General features: G+C 40.5%; 1 protein-coding gene across 3 annotated transcripts in view; it reads right to left on the bottom strand.

The window, feature by feature from the left end:
- Window positions 1-16,778, bottom strand: part of itpr2 (inositol 1,4,5-trisphosphate receptor, type 2) — a 59,922-nt gene that overhangs the window by 34,282 nt on the left and 8,862 nt on the right. For 2 of the 3 annotated variants that reach the window (XM_079681477.1, XM_079681476.1), the window contains exons 6-32: window positions 16,657-16,755; window positions 14,678-14,761; window positions 14,416-14,562; window positions 13,605-13,700; window positions 13,255-13,299; window positions 11,148-11,299; window positions 10,318-10,417; window positions 9,102-9,262; window positions 8,865-9,006; window positions 8,230-8,388; window positions 7,271-7,443; window positions 6,311-6,430; window positions 5,881-6,063; window positions 5,049-5,300; window positions 4,818-4,965; window positions 4,528-4,675; window positions 3,411-3,598; window positions 3,163-3,280; window positions 3,006-3,069; window positions 2,703-2,868; window positions 2,240-2,407; window positions 1,664-1,750; window positions 1,422-1,547; window positions 1,169-1,291; window positions 734-934; window positions 387-638; window positions 171-296 (exon numbers count right to left, since the gene is read on the bottom strand). In XM_079681477.1, the coding sequence (XP_079537603.1) occupies window positions 171-296; window positions 387-638; window positions 734-934; window positions 1,169-1,291; window positions 1,422-1,547; window positions 1,664-1,750; window positions 2,240-2,407; window positions 2,703-2,868; window positions 3,006-3,069; window positions 3,163-3,280; window positions 3,411-3,598; window positions 4,528-4,675; window positions 4,818-4,965; window positions 5,049-5,300; window positions 5,881-6,063; window positions 6,311-6,430; window positions 7,271-7,443; window positions 8,230-8,388; window positions 8,865-9,006; window positions 9,102-9,262; window positions 10,318-10,417; window positions 11,148-11,299; window positions 13,255-13,299; window positions 13,605-13,700; window positions 14,416-14,562; window positions 14,678-14,761; window positions 16,657-16,755 (3,828 nt within the window). Of the gene's footprint in view, window positions 1-170; window positions 297-386; window positions 639-733; window positions 935-1,168; window positions 1,292-1,421; window positions 1,548-1,663; window positions 1,751-2,239; window positions 2,408-2,702; window positions 2,869-3,005; window positions 3,070-3,162; window positions 3,281-3,410; window positions 3,599-4,527; window positions 4,676-4,817; window positions 4,966-5,048; window positions 5,301-5,880; window positions 6,064-6,310; window positions 6,431-7,270; window positions 7,444-8,229; window positions 8,389-8,864; window positions 9,007-9,101; window positions 9,263-10,317; window positions 10,418-11,147; window positions 11,300-13,254; window positions 13,300-13,604; window positions 13,701-14,415; window positions 14,563-14,677; window positions 14,762-16,441; window positions 16,509-16,656; window positions 16,756-16,778 lie in introns of all 3 variants that reach the window. The other variant, XM_079681478.1, reaches the window with a different exon arrangement.

Below are 16,778 nucleotides of genomic sequence, written 5' to 3'. Positions count from 1 at the left end.
CTTCAGAAACAGAGAAAACAAGCTCACTCTTACATCACAGCTTTGTCATTTTTCTTTGCAGGTGAATTGTGAATGTATTTAACACACGAGTAAGCCTCGGTGTCTCTCGACTGCCTCGTTGGAATAGCATCAGACAGAGTGCATGACCTTTCAGTCTGACAGAGCCTTACACTGGACATGTCCACCAGGAAGTTGTCAAAGAGCTTCCAGATATGGTTGGAGGTGTAGATCTCCTTCATTTCGACCTCTGTGTCTACGTAGCAGTGATTCACAAAGTTCACATAGGCTGTTTTGACCTGGAGTATAAAGAAATGAGATGCAAGGTAACTTCAGGCAAAAATTAATGTGTCAAATTGAGAGAACTTGTATTATTATCAAACCCTTACCTCTGGTATACAGTGGATATCAGTGACAACTTTAACAATGTCGTCCAGTGGTAGCAGAGAGTTGCATTTCAGCTCAGTGTAGACGTTCTTTCCTTCGGTGCAGGCGGCCAGCAGCTCCACCAGTGTGTTGTGGTAGGCCAGAGCTCCATCCTCATCTGTCCGCTCACGCTCAGAGCCCATCATCTGCAGCAGCACCGGGAATGAGGAGCGGTCGTTGTAGAACACCAGCACGTCTTCGCCTCCATTCACAAGCTGGACACAGACAGAGATCCAAAGTAAAGAAACAGTAACCATCACAAATGAATTAAAGTACAAAGTGGTTTGATTTGAAACGTTTATAATCTCACCTCTGTCATGACCTTGTCCTGACATTTCTTCACGTACTTTCCATCTGCTTTCACAATGGTTTGCAGGAACTTGAGGTACAGCACATGTCTACCGTGTGTTTCAATGCAGTGGACAAAATGATGGACCACACGGTCGCTGATCTCGTGGCACAGCTGGTAGCTGTTCATAAAGATGTTACGCATCGTCTCAGCTTCAAGTAACTGGTGACAAATGGGAGGCATGATTCAGTAACAGAAAATTAACATAGAAAACTGTTGTTTTTAAAAACTAGGACTAATGTTCCTGATGTCAGGTTGCTGTTGTTTTGGACCTTGTTAGTTTCATTATCGGTTAATTCTGATGATGCTACTGCACACTCTACTACCAAAGTGGACATCAATAAAAATGAAGGCATGACAACAAGTGAAAAGTAAAATAAGGTCATATAAATATACCCCTGGAGTGAGGAAGAGGTTCAGGTGTTTATGTAGCAGAACTTGGTTCTGAGGGTTTCCCCTGCAGAAATTTTGCAAAAATGCATGAGCCAGGGTCATGATCTCATTCATCTTGTCATCACTCTGTGGAAAGGCAGAGCAGATAGGACAAATTTGAGCGAATGCAAGACAGCGAAACACCAAAACCACGTTTCGCAAAGAATTCAATGAAACATAATGAGATAAGCACTCGGCTGTTTTGCTTGTTACTCACCGTCTCAAAGGGAATCTGCAGCAGGTCCAGCACCACAGTGTGGGCCCCCATGTTCTTCAGCAGCCTCTGCTGCTGCACACGACTCTTCTTACTGGGATAACACAGCTTACTGAGCCGCAGTAGGATCTACACATCAGACACAGAGGTGTATTATAAATATATTATACACAAATGTATTACACACAAACACAATACAGAAACAATAGATACAAATGATCTGGAAATAAAGGCAAGGAGCTCACCTCTTTGACAATGTTGTAGTTGTTTGATTTGTTGCTGTCAATCTGAGGTTTAATATCTCCATCCTGCACTGGGCTAAGGACAACTTCCTGGAAAGATAAATACATGAAAAACATTCATTTAAATTCATGAATTGCCACAGTGAACTAAAGCTCCACTATTCTGATGTGTCACTTACGACACACAGTACATCCTGTATTTTCCAGCCATTTGTCAGAGTCGTGGATAAAGTCTCCGCTATGATCTTTATCATTCACATCATAACATTATTGTAAAAATAATAATGTTAAAAAGGCACACTATATGACATGGGCCTGACTAATAAAAACTGATTAAGGGCAGGTTCCCGTTCTGCCAGACATTATCATGTATTATTCCTTTGTACTAAGCCAACAAAACAGCTTTCCATCAGCTTTGATGAACAATGACATCAAACAAGTGCAGTATTTACAGTGCAGCGGAATGACTGATGAGATGTTTGAGGTAAATATAGTATCTTCCTGCGGAGAAATATCTCTCACTTAAATCTGAACTTTTATACTTTATTGCTGGACACCATTTAATAAAAGGTACAACACCTCTAGGTTCTGCTCTTTGCCCTGTCTGACCCCCAGGTCCTCGCTGCTGTAGACTCCACTCTTCTCCACCCAGAGCTCAGACTTCTCCACAGTGAGACGCAGCTGGTCCAGGTCTGTCTTGATCTGCTTGTAGTTCTCCACATCCTGCTCTGACACAAGCAGCTGGACCTGGAGGACACACAAAGGATGAGAAATAAACCAGACATCGAGATATTAAAAAAACAAAATGTGTATGAAAGCATATCCCTGCCAAGATAGTCCCAGTGCACTTTGGAAAGGCAGAGCATTGTTTAGAAGTGAGTTTGTGCAGCTCTATCATCCAGCTGAGGAAGCTCTTAGTGAGAGAGTTTACAACAGCTGGTGTTTGGCCCTTAGGAGGACCCTCCTAATCCAGACTGATTATCTCAGGAAGTGTCTAACGCCACATTCTGTCACATGCTTTAGTGAAATGCTGTCTCGCTACCTGTTTGAAGGCCTGCAGCACCTCAGATCTCTGGCTGAAGTGCTTGAAGATGAGCTGCAGCGAGCCAGACACCAGCGGAGGGTAATCTTGCATGATGAGATGGATCAGAACCCTCAAAAACGTGCGGCCGCCCTCATCGTCCAGCTCCACCGCACTCAACTCTGAGCTGAAATTGCAATTAAACTTAGACAGGAGTTTTAAAGCAGATGCGATCATTTGGCAAGAGACAAAGAAAGCTGGTCAAACATAATCAGCCTACTTCTCCTATTCATTTATCTGCGTGAATGTTTGAGTGAAACTTACCTCCCTGCAAACATGCTCTCTGCTTTGGTCGCAATCTCATCTATGTCTGGTTCAGGAGCTAGAGCTATAAGAAAGTGGACAACAGATCAGTAAACACCTGGTTAAAAAGATCAAAACAACGTTCAAGTACTTGCACGAAGAGATTTTAAAGTCTCACATGGCATAGGAAGCATATCAGAGATAGAGCTTTCCGTTAGGGTCTTGTCCCCAAACTCTTTCTTGTAGATGGACAGCAAATATGTGATCCTATAATCCAACCTCACACTCAGGATGAACTATAAAGGAAACAAAAATAATAATAAAAAAATAGAATCAAATATTAAAATCAAAACATTTGTATTAATGCCATCATTAATGTCATCACAAATCACAAATCACTGAGTACATCCCGAAGGCAGCGCTTACTTGCAGGATCTCAATGATCTTTAGCTTGGTGTCCATCACCATGATGTCCTCATTATCCGGCAGGAAGTGTCCCCTCCCGTAGCGCAGGGACGGAGAGGTGTCAGGGAGGCTGTGCGGCACACCTCGACTCATCATAATCTGAGTCATCATCTCTCCGACTCCATGAATCGTTCGCAGGACATTGTTGCCTAAAAGAAACATTCATCTTCATTCATTTTGCATGGTGTGTGTGTTTATTTATTTATTTCATTATCTTTGCTTTTTTATGCCTGTTTTTAAATGTCATTTAATAATGTGTTTATGCTGTATTTATTCTTAAATGTATTTTGTTTTTATTTTGTAAAGCACTTTGAATTGTCGCGTGCTGAAAGGTGCTATATAAATAAAATTGCCTTGCCTTGCATGTGTTTGAAAAGCCTATCCTATCTATTTCCATTGGTTGACATTTCAGCTCAAGCCTGTCAAAGTTATATATATAATAATAATATAATATATATAATAATAATAAACCCGTAGTAATTGTTTTCAGACCATTTAACCACTTTAATAAAATAAATATATTATTTTCAATCCTTCGCAATCCATCCTATGTCCTTCCCAAAAGCAGATCTGTTCTTTCTTTCAGTGATTTCTGATCTCATATAATCATATTTCCTTTTTTCTCTAACTTACTATTTTTGTTTCACTGACACCCAGGCTTCTTTGGACCAAAAGCTCTTATTAAAAGAACTTGAAAGCAAGACTAATACCCCATTTGTCTCCCTCTGTGACTCCCTGTTTCTACAGTTGAATTCTAAATCCTGATGTGTTCATGCATAGCCTTGCTCCTGCATACATTTATCAACTGCTGCATCCATATTTCCCAACTACAAACTCTACTGACGCTGGGATCTTTTCTATACTTTATTTGAAATGAATCCTACTTTTTTTGTTAGCTTTCCTAACATTTGGAACCAAAATGTGGAACTGCCCTCTCTTGTTTCATTATCTTAGTCACTGAACTTGGAAACAACAAACACGATTCTGTTCATTAGGTTTCAACTTTCTATCTATTATTTAAGTACTAAATAACAAAGTTGCCAACGGAATGAATGAAGCACTGATGCTGTGCACTGACCGGCCTCTGGGCTCTTGTTGAGCTTGTTCATGAAGGTGAGTGGGTGCTGGACAATATCCAGGATGGCCAGCAGAGTGCGTGTGAGGCGCAGCAGCTCACTGAAGCTATAGAACCCAAAGTACACCAGGTTACGAGCCAGATTCACCACCTGGAAGACCGAGGGAAAACATTGTGATGTTCTAAACCTGAACAGTGGCACAATTAATCTAATTTATAGAGCACAATTTAAGACTGAAGAAGACTTCTGTATCTTGGAAAATAAGTGTGGATGAAAGTAGAGCTTATTTCACCTCTAGCGTGAGTTCATTCTTGTCTTTATCCCCAAATGGAAACGGCTGGCTGACCACATCTTTAAGGTATTCTTCCACGAACTCCATGGTGTGTGCAAACTTCTTCTTCATCTCGTCTGTTGACGTGTCAGTGGACTCGTACTCATACCTGTAAAGGAGCCAAATCTGTTTGTGTTGGATCACCAAAAAAAGTTGTACATAACACGCATAGTCACACAGAAAAACACTCACTCATGGATGGTGATCTTGGAGGGGATCTCGGTCCAGAGGCGGGCGTAGCGTACAGGCACCACAGCCTCCTGAGGGTCCCGGTCCACATGCATGTGCAGCATGAGGCGGCAGAAGGAGGCTCGGAGGTTGTAGGGCAGGCAGTCGTCGAACATGCAGCGCAGGATCAGATCCACTGGTAGCTGACAGGAGATCTGATTGATGGCTAGGTACTGGCGGTCCAGACACATTTTAGCAAAGAGGTTCAACTGGTATCTACGGGAGGAGAAGGACATGTTTTTATTGCAGATTGCAGAAGGTGGATGATAATGGTAGATAAGAAAATGTCGGTGATTGCCCAGTTTAATAAAGTATTATTTAAAAAAGTGCTATATAAACGTAAAGATTCAAGATTCAAGGCTTTGTAAATTAGCTACAGTGTACATATGGCAATGAAAAACGTAAGTCACAGGCTCCTCCAACAGTGCAACTTGAATATATAGGACATATAACAAATAAAAACAAATAAAATAGTACAAGAGAATGTTTTGAGAGTAAATACACATTTTTTTTAAATAGTGCCATTAGAGTCTATATACAAGTACATGGAATATGATATATAGATAAATAATTTGCAAGATGCAAACAGATGAATGTTTATGGATGTTCTTTACACATGGTCTCGTGTTATGATGATTGTTAAAGTGATGCTAATAGCAGATTATAATACCTCATAAGTATGTTTATCATGCATTATAGACATAGACAGTTATATCTTTGTTTCAGCTAGTTTTGTGTTGCTGGGGAAGGAAGGAGTAGTACACTGAGGAACTAGAAGCAAGTATTCCAGCGTCACCTGTAATAGGTGACAATGTCTACATCCATCTTGTGGGTGCCCTTGGCGTCCTGGGCCAGGTGGCGGATGGATTTTCCGTGAGGCTCCTTGTGGCTGTCGATCCAGTAGAGCCACACCTCCTCCTCCTCCACCTCCTCCTGCAGCAGAGAGGACTCCAGGGTGGTCTCCGTGTTAGGGATTAGTCTGGTGGGAGAAGGGAGGGCGAGGCAGAGAGTGTGACATAAAGCTGTTACTAGAAAAATTGCACACATAACATTCTGCATGATGCTGCTGCTGAAAATATATTTTTCTAAATGGGGCCCCTGGAGGAAACAGCACAGGCTTCAGAGCGTACTGAATGTGCGTGTTTGTACATGTTTGAAAATGATGATCTGAACTAAAAACGGATCAACTTGGATGCTTAAAAATAGATCCACAGGGTGTGACTCACTTGGTCTGGATGAGGATGTCTGCGTTGGTGGGGTTCAGCATAAATTTACAGATGAGCTCCTGTGTGACGGGGATGGCAGTTTTGTTGGACACGCAGAGATCAGACAGATAATCCAGGAATCTGAAAGAGCAGAGACGAATCAACATGTTTAATAAATGTTTTACACACAAGTGTTACAGCAAAGGAGTTCATAAACTGATTGTACACATGAGGTTTGTGTGTTCCTGTAACATTTTTGTCTCTTCTATTTCCATCTAAAAACTCTCTCTTACAGTATGTATTTCACAGTGTATTCTTTATAAAGCAGCGGAACCACAATAACTGACATCTTGTAATATATAATGGAGGAAAACACATTTATTTTATTTATATATTTATTGTTTCAATACTGTTAAATCCTTTCCTATTTCCATTTATCTTACTATTAAGGTATATTACTTGTATATAGACTCGTATTCCAATGTTTTTTTCTCACTTTTTAAAAAACTATTTTGCTTTTTGTATTACTTTTAATATAGTATATTTTAATAATGTTTTAATATTGTCTGTTTATCTGTATTATTGTGTTGCATTGTTGGAGAAGCCTGTGACCTAAGATTTTCAACAACATAATTACTCTGTAGCTATGTTAGTTTGACAATAAAGAACCTTGAACCCTATTAAAGTGTGGTTCAGGAAAGAATATCAAATTGATATTTTATTATTCAAAAAAGAAAAATTAACATTTCAAATTTCACAAAAGTAGAGCTAAGTAGGTAAGAAGAGGTACCGGTTGCATTGTTGTGCGTTATACCGTGTTCCTGTGTCAGTGTTCTGTCTCTGTGTTAGAAAATCAACCAATTGCAACAAAAGTCATATGTACAGTAGGACTGCTAATTTTCATGCACTGTCAGATTTCTGGATATATTATATCATTTTCCTCTCTGGTCGTCTAATCTCCTGGAGGTGTCCATGTCTGACCTGGGCTCTCTGTTGCGCCTCAGCAGGCTGACAAAGGTCTCGATCTCTTTGGCTGTGATGTGTTTTTCCAGCAGCTTGCGGTTGTTGTGCAGCAGGGCAGTAATTGTGTCCTCAGCCAAGATCTCATAACCAATCTGAGACTGCATGATTGAGAACTTTTTGGCTATATATTCCTACGTGGCACAAGAGAATATTGGTTATAAAAAAAGATAGAAATGGTGGTAAGGTGAAGTTAAGAGAAAAAAGCCTGGGAAATACAGAGAGCATAAAAATGTGCCGAATCGCTATGTGTTCATTTCACCATCACCCAGGGAGAAGTTGTAAAACAAGATAAGATTTTCATAAAAAAAGATAAGCAAAATGATTCAAAAGGTTACACATACTGTAGTGAACTGAGATCAGGCTGTCTCACCCACAGCCTTTTAGCCACTGAAAGCTCAACATGATTTATTTAGAATTAGGCAACAGCAGCAAATAATGACTGTTTTCATCAAGGGGTTGGGTTCTATCAATGAATCTACGTTCTACATTTTAGCTTGTAAAATGCAACATTAGCTAAATTAAAATGTAGCAAAGACCAAGTGAGGTTGCACAATAGGCAAGTTTGGTTAATGAGCACACAAAATAACTAAAATATTAACTTTGTATGGAATTTAATTTAGAAAAGTGAGCACATCTTCCAAAATGTGTCACTAGAAAATGTTGTATATTTTGTTGATTTGTTAAAAGCAGGTATACCTTTCTTTTACCCACTTTAAAAGTAGTGAATATGGCATAAAGGCATAAATCACCACATAACATGAGTTTGTTTTTCTGATCCAATATTGCATCCAGTGGCAGTCTGCCAGAATCTATATACTGATATGATCCCAGTCATAAGTCAGGTCTCTCTCTGCCCGTGATAATGAGCCTGTTAATGAGCCTGATGACAGCTCTATTGTGTAGACATGGGAACCTGCCTGGTTCTTGCGATAGTCCTGTTGGGAGTGGCGGAGCACCCTGTAGCAGAGTCTCAACATGTACTTGAAGTGAGCGTAGCGCTGGTCTCCCAGATCCTCCAGCTTAAGCATCGGACCGTCGCCCTGGTCTGTGAACGGAGCCTTCAGGATGCCAAAGATCTGGAAGAACAGAAACCCATAAATACTGTTTGTTCAACCAAGAACCTAAATACTAAGCATTGCAATATCCACAGTCTATAAAGTCTTATTAATGAAGGTTAGAAATGCTGGATAACAGGTCTCCTGTCAAATGGCAAAGGTAAACACTGGGCAATGCAAGTCAAGTGTCCCCCAATCTAGGACTATGTTGGAACAAAGAGCTCATTCTCAGGCATTAAAAACACAACATCTCTTAGCTTCAGGTGATTTTACACTAATTGAAACATAGTTATGAATATTGTGGTCTTTTTATGCCATAAGAGATTATTCTACACACTGGTTGTTTATGGCCAATCTGTAGTTATTATAAAATATCACCCAATAGTAATCTGATAATAAGATTTTCACTTGGCATCACTGTCCTCACTGAACTCCGAGTTAAACCTAAGATTCATCTGCATTCTGTAGAGCTAGACAAGTGCTGTACTGGTGCTGACCTGGGCGAGGATGTTCTGTTCCCTCATGAGTTTCTGCCTCTCTCGGTTGGGAGTGGAGGTCACCACAGAGAGAACATCCTGGCCGTTGTTTGGTACCACACACACAAAGAAAGCCAGGTCTTCCAGGAGCTTAGTCACAAACCTGAAATATATATGAAGGGCAAAAATAACACATGAGATCATAAAATATGCACATCATCTCGTGTCACCCGAGTCGTCACACTAACGCCTCTGTACCTCCTCTCGTTCTGAGCGATGTTGCCGTACTGCAGCTTCCTCACGGTGGACTCCAGCACTTTGCTGGCATCGTTGGCAAAGTCCAAGTCTCTGACCTCGGACAGAGGAACAGATACGATGGCAAAAGCCTCTTTGTCCTCTTTCGTAGAACAGGTGCCAATCTATTGTGACAGCCAAAAGAAATGTTTAAATAATGTATTCATATTTGTTTGACTTGTAAATGTGTGTTAGTGTATGTGGGTGTCAGGGACGTGCTCAGACATTTGGAGGGGCTATTGCTCTAAACTGGAAAAAGGGCCCAAACAAAAACACAAGACCTTTTGAAAATTCTAACTTGTTTTTAATGTAAAAGGTTCATAAAATAAAACACTGTCATTGCAAGTGACTCTCAGTTTACTTTTATGTCCAACTGCTAAATTCGTCATTCAGGCACATTTTTTGTTTTACGAACAAATCTCATTAAAATATCTAATGTTAGTAACTATTAAAGAAAAAATGGGGACAATCCTGTTTGAATGTAGTTTGCCCATTGTAACTGCTGTGCAGAAATACTGATAAAATAGGGCTTATATAATAACTTTAAATAAACTCACTAATTAATGAAACCAGTGCAATATGCCTTATTCTTATTCTTATCATTCTTTATGAGCGCAGTAACGGTAAGGTATCTAATTACTTATTTATTTAGTATTCCATAACTTCATAACAGAGATGGTCAAACTAAAGTGGTAGAGACATGGCAGAAATCCTACAATGAAGCGGGGCAGTGAAGTGTTCTCCCGTGAGAAGGTGATCAAGAAAAGAGAGAGAGCGGCCCCATTGAGGGAGTTTACGGAGCAGAGTAAAACACACAGAAAGACAGAAGCACAATAACAAGTATATTTGTTGCGAGACGCTACAATACTAATTGTGGGCTTATCGTGTTTATTCGGCCACAGTAAAAAATAATTTAAAAAACTCTCGCTCTCTCTAGAGGGGCAGGTCAGACAAAAATGGCAAACGGGCTGTTGCCCGGGCTACAATAGCCCTTACTTGTGCACGTCCCTGGTGGGTGTGTGTATACAATATACAATACAATACAATACAAAGGGGCTTTAATGGCATGCCCACATATTACACTTTGCCAAAGCATTCCGCACAAGGCGTTATAACAACAAAAAAAAGGAAAAGAAAGACTAAACATTCATGTCAACAATAAATGTGGAAAGGTGTATACCTTGAGCATGACCGGACGCTCCTCCTCTGCATCGATGGGGACGTTGGTGCTCGTCACCCAGGTGTTGGTGCACAGGTGCCTTAGTCTCACATATGAGTTTCTGGGGAAAGATGGGACCAACCATTAACACCACATTCATTTTAAGTTTATTGTATGCTTGCTGCTGTACTTGAACTAACAAGTATCAAGTGTCAATTAGCTGCTAGCATGTCTTGAGGCATGGCATTTTTGTCATGTCGTTTGATGAGGACATAAATATCTTTGCAACTATGGAATTGTCATGAGATTTGGCCCAGATACTTATGTTATCCTCAGGATAAAATTGTCCCTAACCCTAACCCTAAAAACATAACTGTTCATATGATGTTTTACCAAGACAAAACATCAAGTCAAAATTCAAACGTGTTCAAAAAACATTATTGTTATTTATGACCGAATAACTTCAAAAGTAGCCCAGCAGCCTCAGCTGAAATTAGAAAGCTTATGTTAGCCTGCTAACACGCTAAACTAATATGAAAATGGAATACATGGAATACATTATGCCTGCTAAACATCATAGTCAGGTTCATTATAACTTGATTTTAAAATGATAATCTTTGCGTGTGTATGGTGCGTATATCATGCAAATTAAATAAGAAACTCCCACTAGCTTCTATTCCAGGTCCAATTATTTGTGAACATTTCCAGGACCAAGTGTTGGTTTATTTTGGATTGGAATCAAAATATGAAATTGTTGTGCGAAGTGTGGTGAAAAATGCCCCCTGTGGATAAAACAACATCAGATGTAACCTGTTGTTGTTGCCGTTGCCCCCCCCATGTGAGTGACTGACCTGGGCACCAGACAGTCGGCTCGCTGCAGAGTGGTAGCATCCAGCTCAAACAGAGAGGCAATGTCGTTCCCATGGGGAACAGAAACCAGGGTGAAAGCAATCTTCTCTGCTGCTTGGTGCTTCCTCTTAGAGAACAAAGTGTCTGTCTCATTCTGCCAAAAACACACACACAGTAGAAATTAGCATCTGTAGTTTAAAGCTTGAATGGCAAAGACAGTTAAATCCTTCATCAATGTCTGACACAGTGGATTATATTCTCCGCTGACAATCTTTAAACATATAGCACTAAATAGTCAGTCCATTTTCAAGGCTATAAAGAAAAAACTGCATGCAGAAAGTATTCGCATGAGTGTGTTGTAACTGTTGCATGTCAATATATCTTACTTTGGGCAGGCACGCACATGCGCACATACATACATACATACATACATACATACATACATACATACATACATACATACATGACATTTCTTTGATCATAGAATATAATGTAAGCTGTTCTTCATTGATTCATTGTTATAATTATGAGGTCTCTATAATAAAAAAAAAAGTTTTAGAGCCTGAATTTACTTTGTGTATGAAATTGCTTATTTTGCTTATTTGTAAATAAAAAATGTATGTACAAATAATCAATGGTTAATTAAAGGGAAGGGAAAATTAGGCAAACTTTTTGTCTGAAATCTAATCATTGACTGGTTCAAGCCTATCAAATGTACTGATTGGTCATATTTGATAGCAGATTGAATATCTTTTTTTTTAGTGTTGGTTGAGTAAAACAAACTATATAGCCGCATTTAGACTTTGGAAACTTGCATGTTCTGATATTTTACGGACAAAATGATAGATCAGAATAACCCCATTTCTAATAAAAAAGGTACAGAAAAAAGGCGCATTTTCTAATTTGTATAGCTGCAACAATGTTTGGTAAATAATTTTACACTATGGCATCAACAATGAAAACTACACAGGATATTATAGTGGAGTGTTATAATAACTTAAAATGTCCTACTGTCCGCTAATGATTAATAGTGTAGTGCTAAAGGCAGTTTGCACAGCAGGATAACACCTATCGTTGTTTTCGTGCCCAGCAGTAATGGGTCAAAATGTATATCTGCACGCACACATTTTACATTTGTTCATAAATTGTATTGTTTGCTAAATTCAACAGCCTAATTCAAATGACACTTGTTATGTTTAGTATTAGTAAGTGCATTCAAGGCGAAGCATAGACATGTTTTCTTCCAAGTTAACATATCTTTCCAGACATAAACTCTGATAAATGAGCCCAACTGTTGATAAGATCTATAATTGAGAACGCACGGATGTGAGCCAAACTAAACCGTCACAGCTTCTAACACTAATGAGGTATCAAATGACACGAGCGGCAGCCAGAGAGCCTCCTGTGTGTGGTGTTAGACACTGCGGTACGGAGGCTGCTACAGTTAGTGCAGTGCAGATGCAGCACATAATGGCAAGGGTTAATTTCTCCCACTGTTCTCTGCATGTCAATGGGAAGCTCCCTAGAGCTGCCTCCACACCTCAGCTTCTCCATCCTCCCACTCCTCTTCCTCTTCCTCACCCCCTCCTCCGCTGGTGACTCACCCCACCAGCTTAGCACAGGCGAGTGGAGCGGAGCAGACAGCACGTCTGCCTCCCCTCCATCCCCTCTCGCAGGGCACCCCCACACCCAGACGTTATGTAAGCAGCCCCCTGTGTGTCTGAAATTCAGCATGTGCATGAGAAAGTGTGCGAGGCTGGCAGAGTTTGTGCGAGTGTTCCTCCCACTGCCAGAATACAAATGTGCAAGGTAGCTGAGAGCTGAAAGACATTTCTAGATATAGATCCAGAGTTTGTTTGTTAGTGTCAGAGAACTGCTGCTCTTGCATAACCAAAGAATGAGGAGACAAAGAAGTTGGACGGACAATGCTTAAGCGCTGAGATAATTGATCTTTCCACTAAAACACTGGAGTAATCCCTTGTGGTCACTAGATCACTCTCTTTTTCAGTCAATCCGACCCATTCATAATGTGCACAATCTGTTAGTCGCAGCCAGGGTGAGACTGTGTTTGTGACTTTGCAGCTGAATGTGCTTGTTCGACTGACTCACCTCTCCTTTGGGCTCCACCGTGTTGTCTTTGAATTCAGGGTTCGCCTGCAGAGAAATTAAGGGGTGATTATGTGACCTCAAATATAGAAAACACTGACGATTATCCTGCCATTATCATCCCCATCACCCTAGATCCAAACTATCCAACAGAAGATGGGTGATAGGAGCAATATCAAATGGGAATACTGCCACCTACAGCACACCACACCACCTGAAATCTTTTTAAATGCAATGTCGAGCCTCTCAGTTCAAAAAAGGACTGAGACAGGCTGCTCTCTAAAGGTTCTCTGAGTAAATAAAAGCAAGATGCAGCTACGTCATTTAATGGGCTAAAACATGTTGGAATTCACCTCAGCTGCGAGGTAATTCCCAGTCGCCAGGTGTTTGAAGCGGAAGAGGCTGTTCCACTGGCCGGCTCCACCTCTGCAGGGGTCATAGTGCACAACCTGGCATGGGAACACAACAAATGATAGTTATGCAGCTAGGAACATAAGATTTTGCTGTATGTCTATGAAGTTTTCTTTGTTACTGCAGTATGTGTTGTATTGTCTGTCATATTTAGTGTAAAACACTGCTTATTAAGTTTCTGGTTTTGTTCAGCACACAGAAAAGCTCCTTATAGGATAGGATTTGTTCAACAGCAGTTGGAGGATTTCATATTTTTGTTATTATATTGTTTTAATTGAGTTAGAAAAGGTTACAAACCTTATGGGATCCAGTTAATTCTGTCACTATGGTAAATCAGACTAAAAGTCCCCTTGTGCAATGTACAAGAGGAATTTTTGTTTGTCATAGTGGCGCAACGTCACGTCAACAACTGATATGGTAACATAAGTTGATACTGGCACGCACAGTAAAGGAACAACAGGAACTTCAACTCACACTAGTGCAAGCTGATAAAGAGGAACACACAGTACAATAGACAGTAAATGACAAGGAACTAGAGGCTTAAAAAAGGCAGACAGTATGTATTATCCAAGAGGAAATTGCGTCCTAAATAATTAGGAAATGCTCCTATTAAAATGTATGTTAATCTCAACTTCCGCTTAAGCAGGGTCATTTTTATTATTATGTCTGGTTGTTACTCAAACTCCAACATGGCTTGACATTTCAAAGATATATACAAAGCACATGTTGTTAATTCCTGTGTTTGTGTTTCACCTCGATCTCCCAGAGAGCCTTGGAGCTGGTGGCGGAGGTGGCAGACTGCCGCAGGGTTGTCCTTAGGAAGACGTACTGCTGCGTCTTGTACTCGTCACCGGTGAGAAACTTCTCCTGCTCGGCGTGAAAAAGCCTCACCACGTCTCCCTGACGTTGGACAAAAGCAAAACATGAGAAGGTTGAAAAATGATTGAGCAGAGTTTATGCTGGTCGGCTTCAAAAAATATGAGGAAACAGATGTAAAAATGATGAAACAACACACCCCCTTTAACACATCTTCTCTGTAGTCGCTGAACTTCATGAACAAGGTGACCTTCCAGCTGGTGTTACAGTTTACAGCATTCACCTGGAGCATGAGGAAAACACAGCATGAAATGAAGATGTTTATCACACACACAGCTGTTGAAATCCCTGCAAAAAACAAATGTTTAACGAGTTTCAACCAGTTTAGGAACTACGACTGTATAAAATGTAATAATATTAACAACTATTTAGATAATTTAAGCTGTCTTTTTTTATTGAGTTTATTGAATCATGAATCATGAAGACCACAACACTGTATATAGTTTAACGAGCAAAACTGCTTTGATTTGTTCAGTTCCCTGCTTATACTTGTATCTAAGTTTAGTTAATTCTACATTTATTTTTCTTTATTTGTACTTTAAGAATAGTTTGATTGCTCTGTCTTTTTCCCATAACATTACAACCCATTTGGGTACAGTGTGTTTATTATTTGTTTTGATGTTTTGCAGTGGCTAGGGGCGCCGACACACCTCTTCCCACATTCTAGATTTTTTATTTTATAAGAACATTTTTTAATGAAGAAGGTACATATTATATACGGTGGTTATATGGTTTTATGATGTCTAAAGTTAGTGATAAGTCACGTATTTCCTGCTTGGGGCGCAGAAATCTTTACCCATTGACTCTCCTTATAAGTGGTGCATGCGCAGTCCTCTTCAATATAAGTGATAGGAGCACCTCGGGGCGCACACCAAACTGCGCCCCAAGCAGCTGTTTACACCACCAGAGTGAGTGATTGACGTTTGAATGAGAGAGAGTTAGATGGAGAGGGAGTGTAAACAAGACTAGATAGCGAATATGGAGATGGACAATGATGTTTCATCACTTAAATGAAAACTTTATTATTATTACAGACTCAGGGTCCAGATTAAAGAAACACTCTTTGAGAGGAGGACAGTGGAGGGAAAGCTGAGAGTAAAAGAGCTCGGACCTGATCAGCCTGACATAGGCAGGAGTTAAGGACAGAGGAAGGCAGTATATCTGCTCTTTTTCAAGGATCTGGTTTAGCAAGAAGGCTGGGCTAACTACCTGTAGCAACACCAGTGCTATATTTTGCTTTCCCTGCCTCCCTTTTTAAGCGTCAGGGTCAGACCAGTCTATGGACCAGACCCAGCATGGATCCAGACAGATGTGAGTGACTTAAAGGTGGGGTAGGTAAGTTTGAGAAACCGGCTCGAGATACACTTTTTGTTATATTCCTTGGAATGCTCTTAACATCCCGATAGCAATGAATATCTTAAGTGCTTTGACAACAAATCCATAGCCGGCCCGGCTAAAATAACTGGATGGCCTACCTGCCTGTCAGCCTTCCACCTGTGCACAAACTTATCTAATGCCCTCATTGGTCATGTGCGCGTTCGTGTGTGTTGGAGGAGGGGCTCTGTAAGGAAGTAGCAGATTTCTTCCGACTGTGTATTTTCAAATTCGAGCGCACTCGAGCTGGTTTCTCCAAAATTACCTACCCCACCTTTAAAGCACATATCAGAAAAAACTAAAAAGCATGAACAAACGAGAGTCCACATGGATGATGCTATGCGACTAGCCATGTTTAGGAAAGTAAACACAGCTGTCCAATGAGGGCTACAGGATAGGGATCTGTAAGCATAATAAGGAGGTTGGCCAAAACAGGCTAAAATAGACTGGATCAAGTGCTGTGTGCCTTTGAGTTAGCCCTGCGTTGTATTATGACGTATGCTTTGAGTTTGTGTATAAGTTTACTTACATTTTGGTAGAGCCCCCCCTCGAGAAAAATGCACCAGCCACCACCGATGTATTGACACTTGGCCTGGCTAAATTTGACATATTTTTGTATTTTGTGAACATTTAAGGAAAAAAAGGTTGATTCACTACAGCAGCAAGACAAGCAATTGGTATTTTGTGGTAAAACTGACTACTATGTTTCAGCCCATATATAAACAATAGACAAAACAGACGCACCTCTTTGCAGCCGAGGTTGTCCAGCAGCTCGATGTTGCTGGCATGGAGAGGCTGCCCTGCGTTCACCGGCATCAGCACCACCTTGTCTCCAACCACCACCTTCAACACGAGGAGAGACAGCG

The sequence above is a fragment of the Notothenia rossii genome (genome assembly GCF_949606895.1).
Source record: "Notothenia rossii genome assembly, chromosome: 5".
Classification (NCBI taxonomy): Eukaryota; Metazoa; Chordata; class Actinopteri; order Perciformes; family Nototheniidae; genus Notothenia; species Notothenia rossii.
Note: the sequence above shows the minus strand (reverse complement) of the source record. Positions and strands in the feature narration are given on the sequence as shown.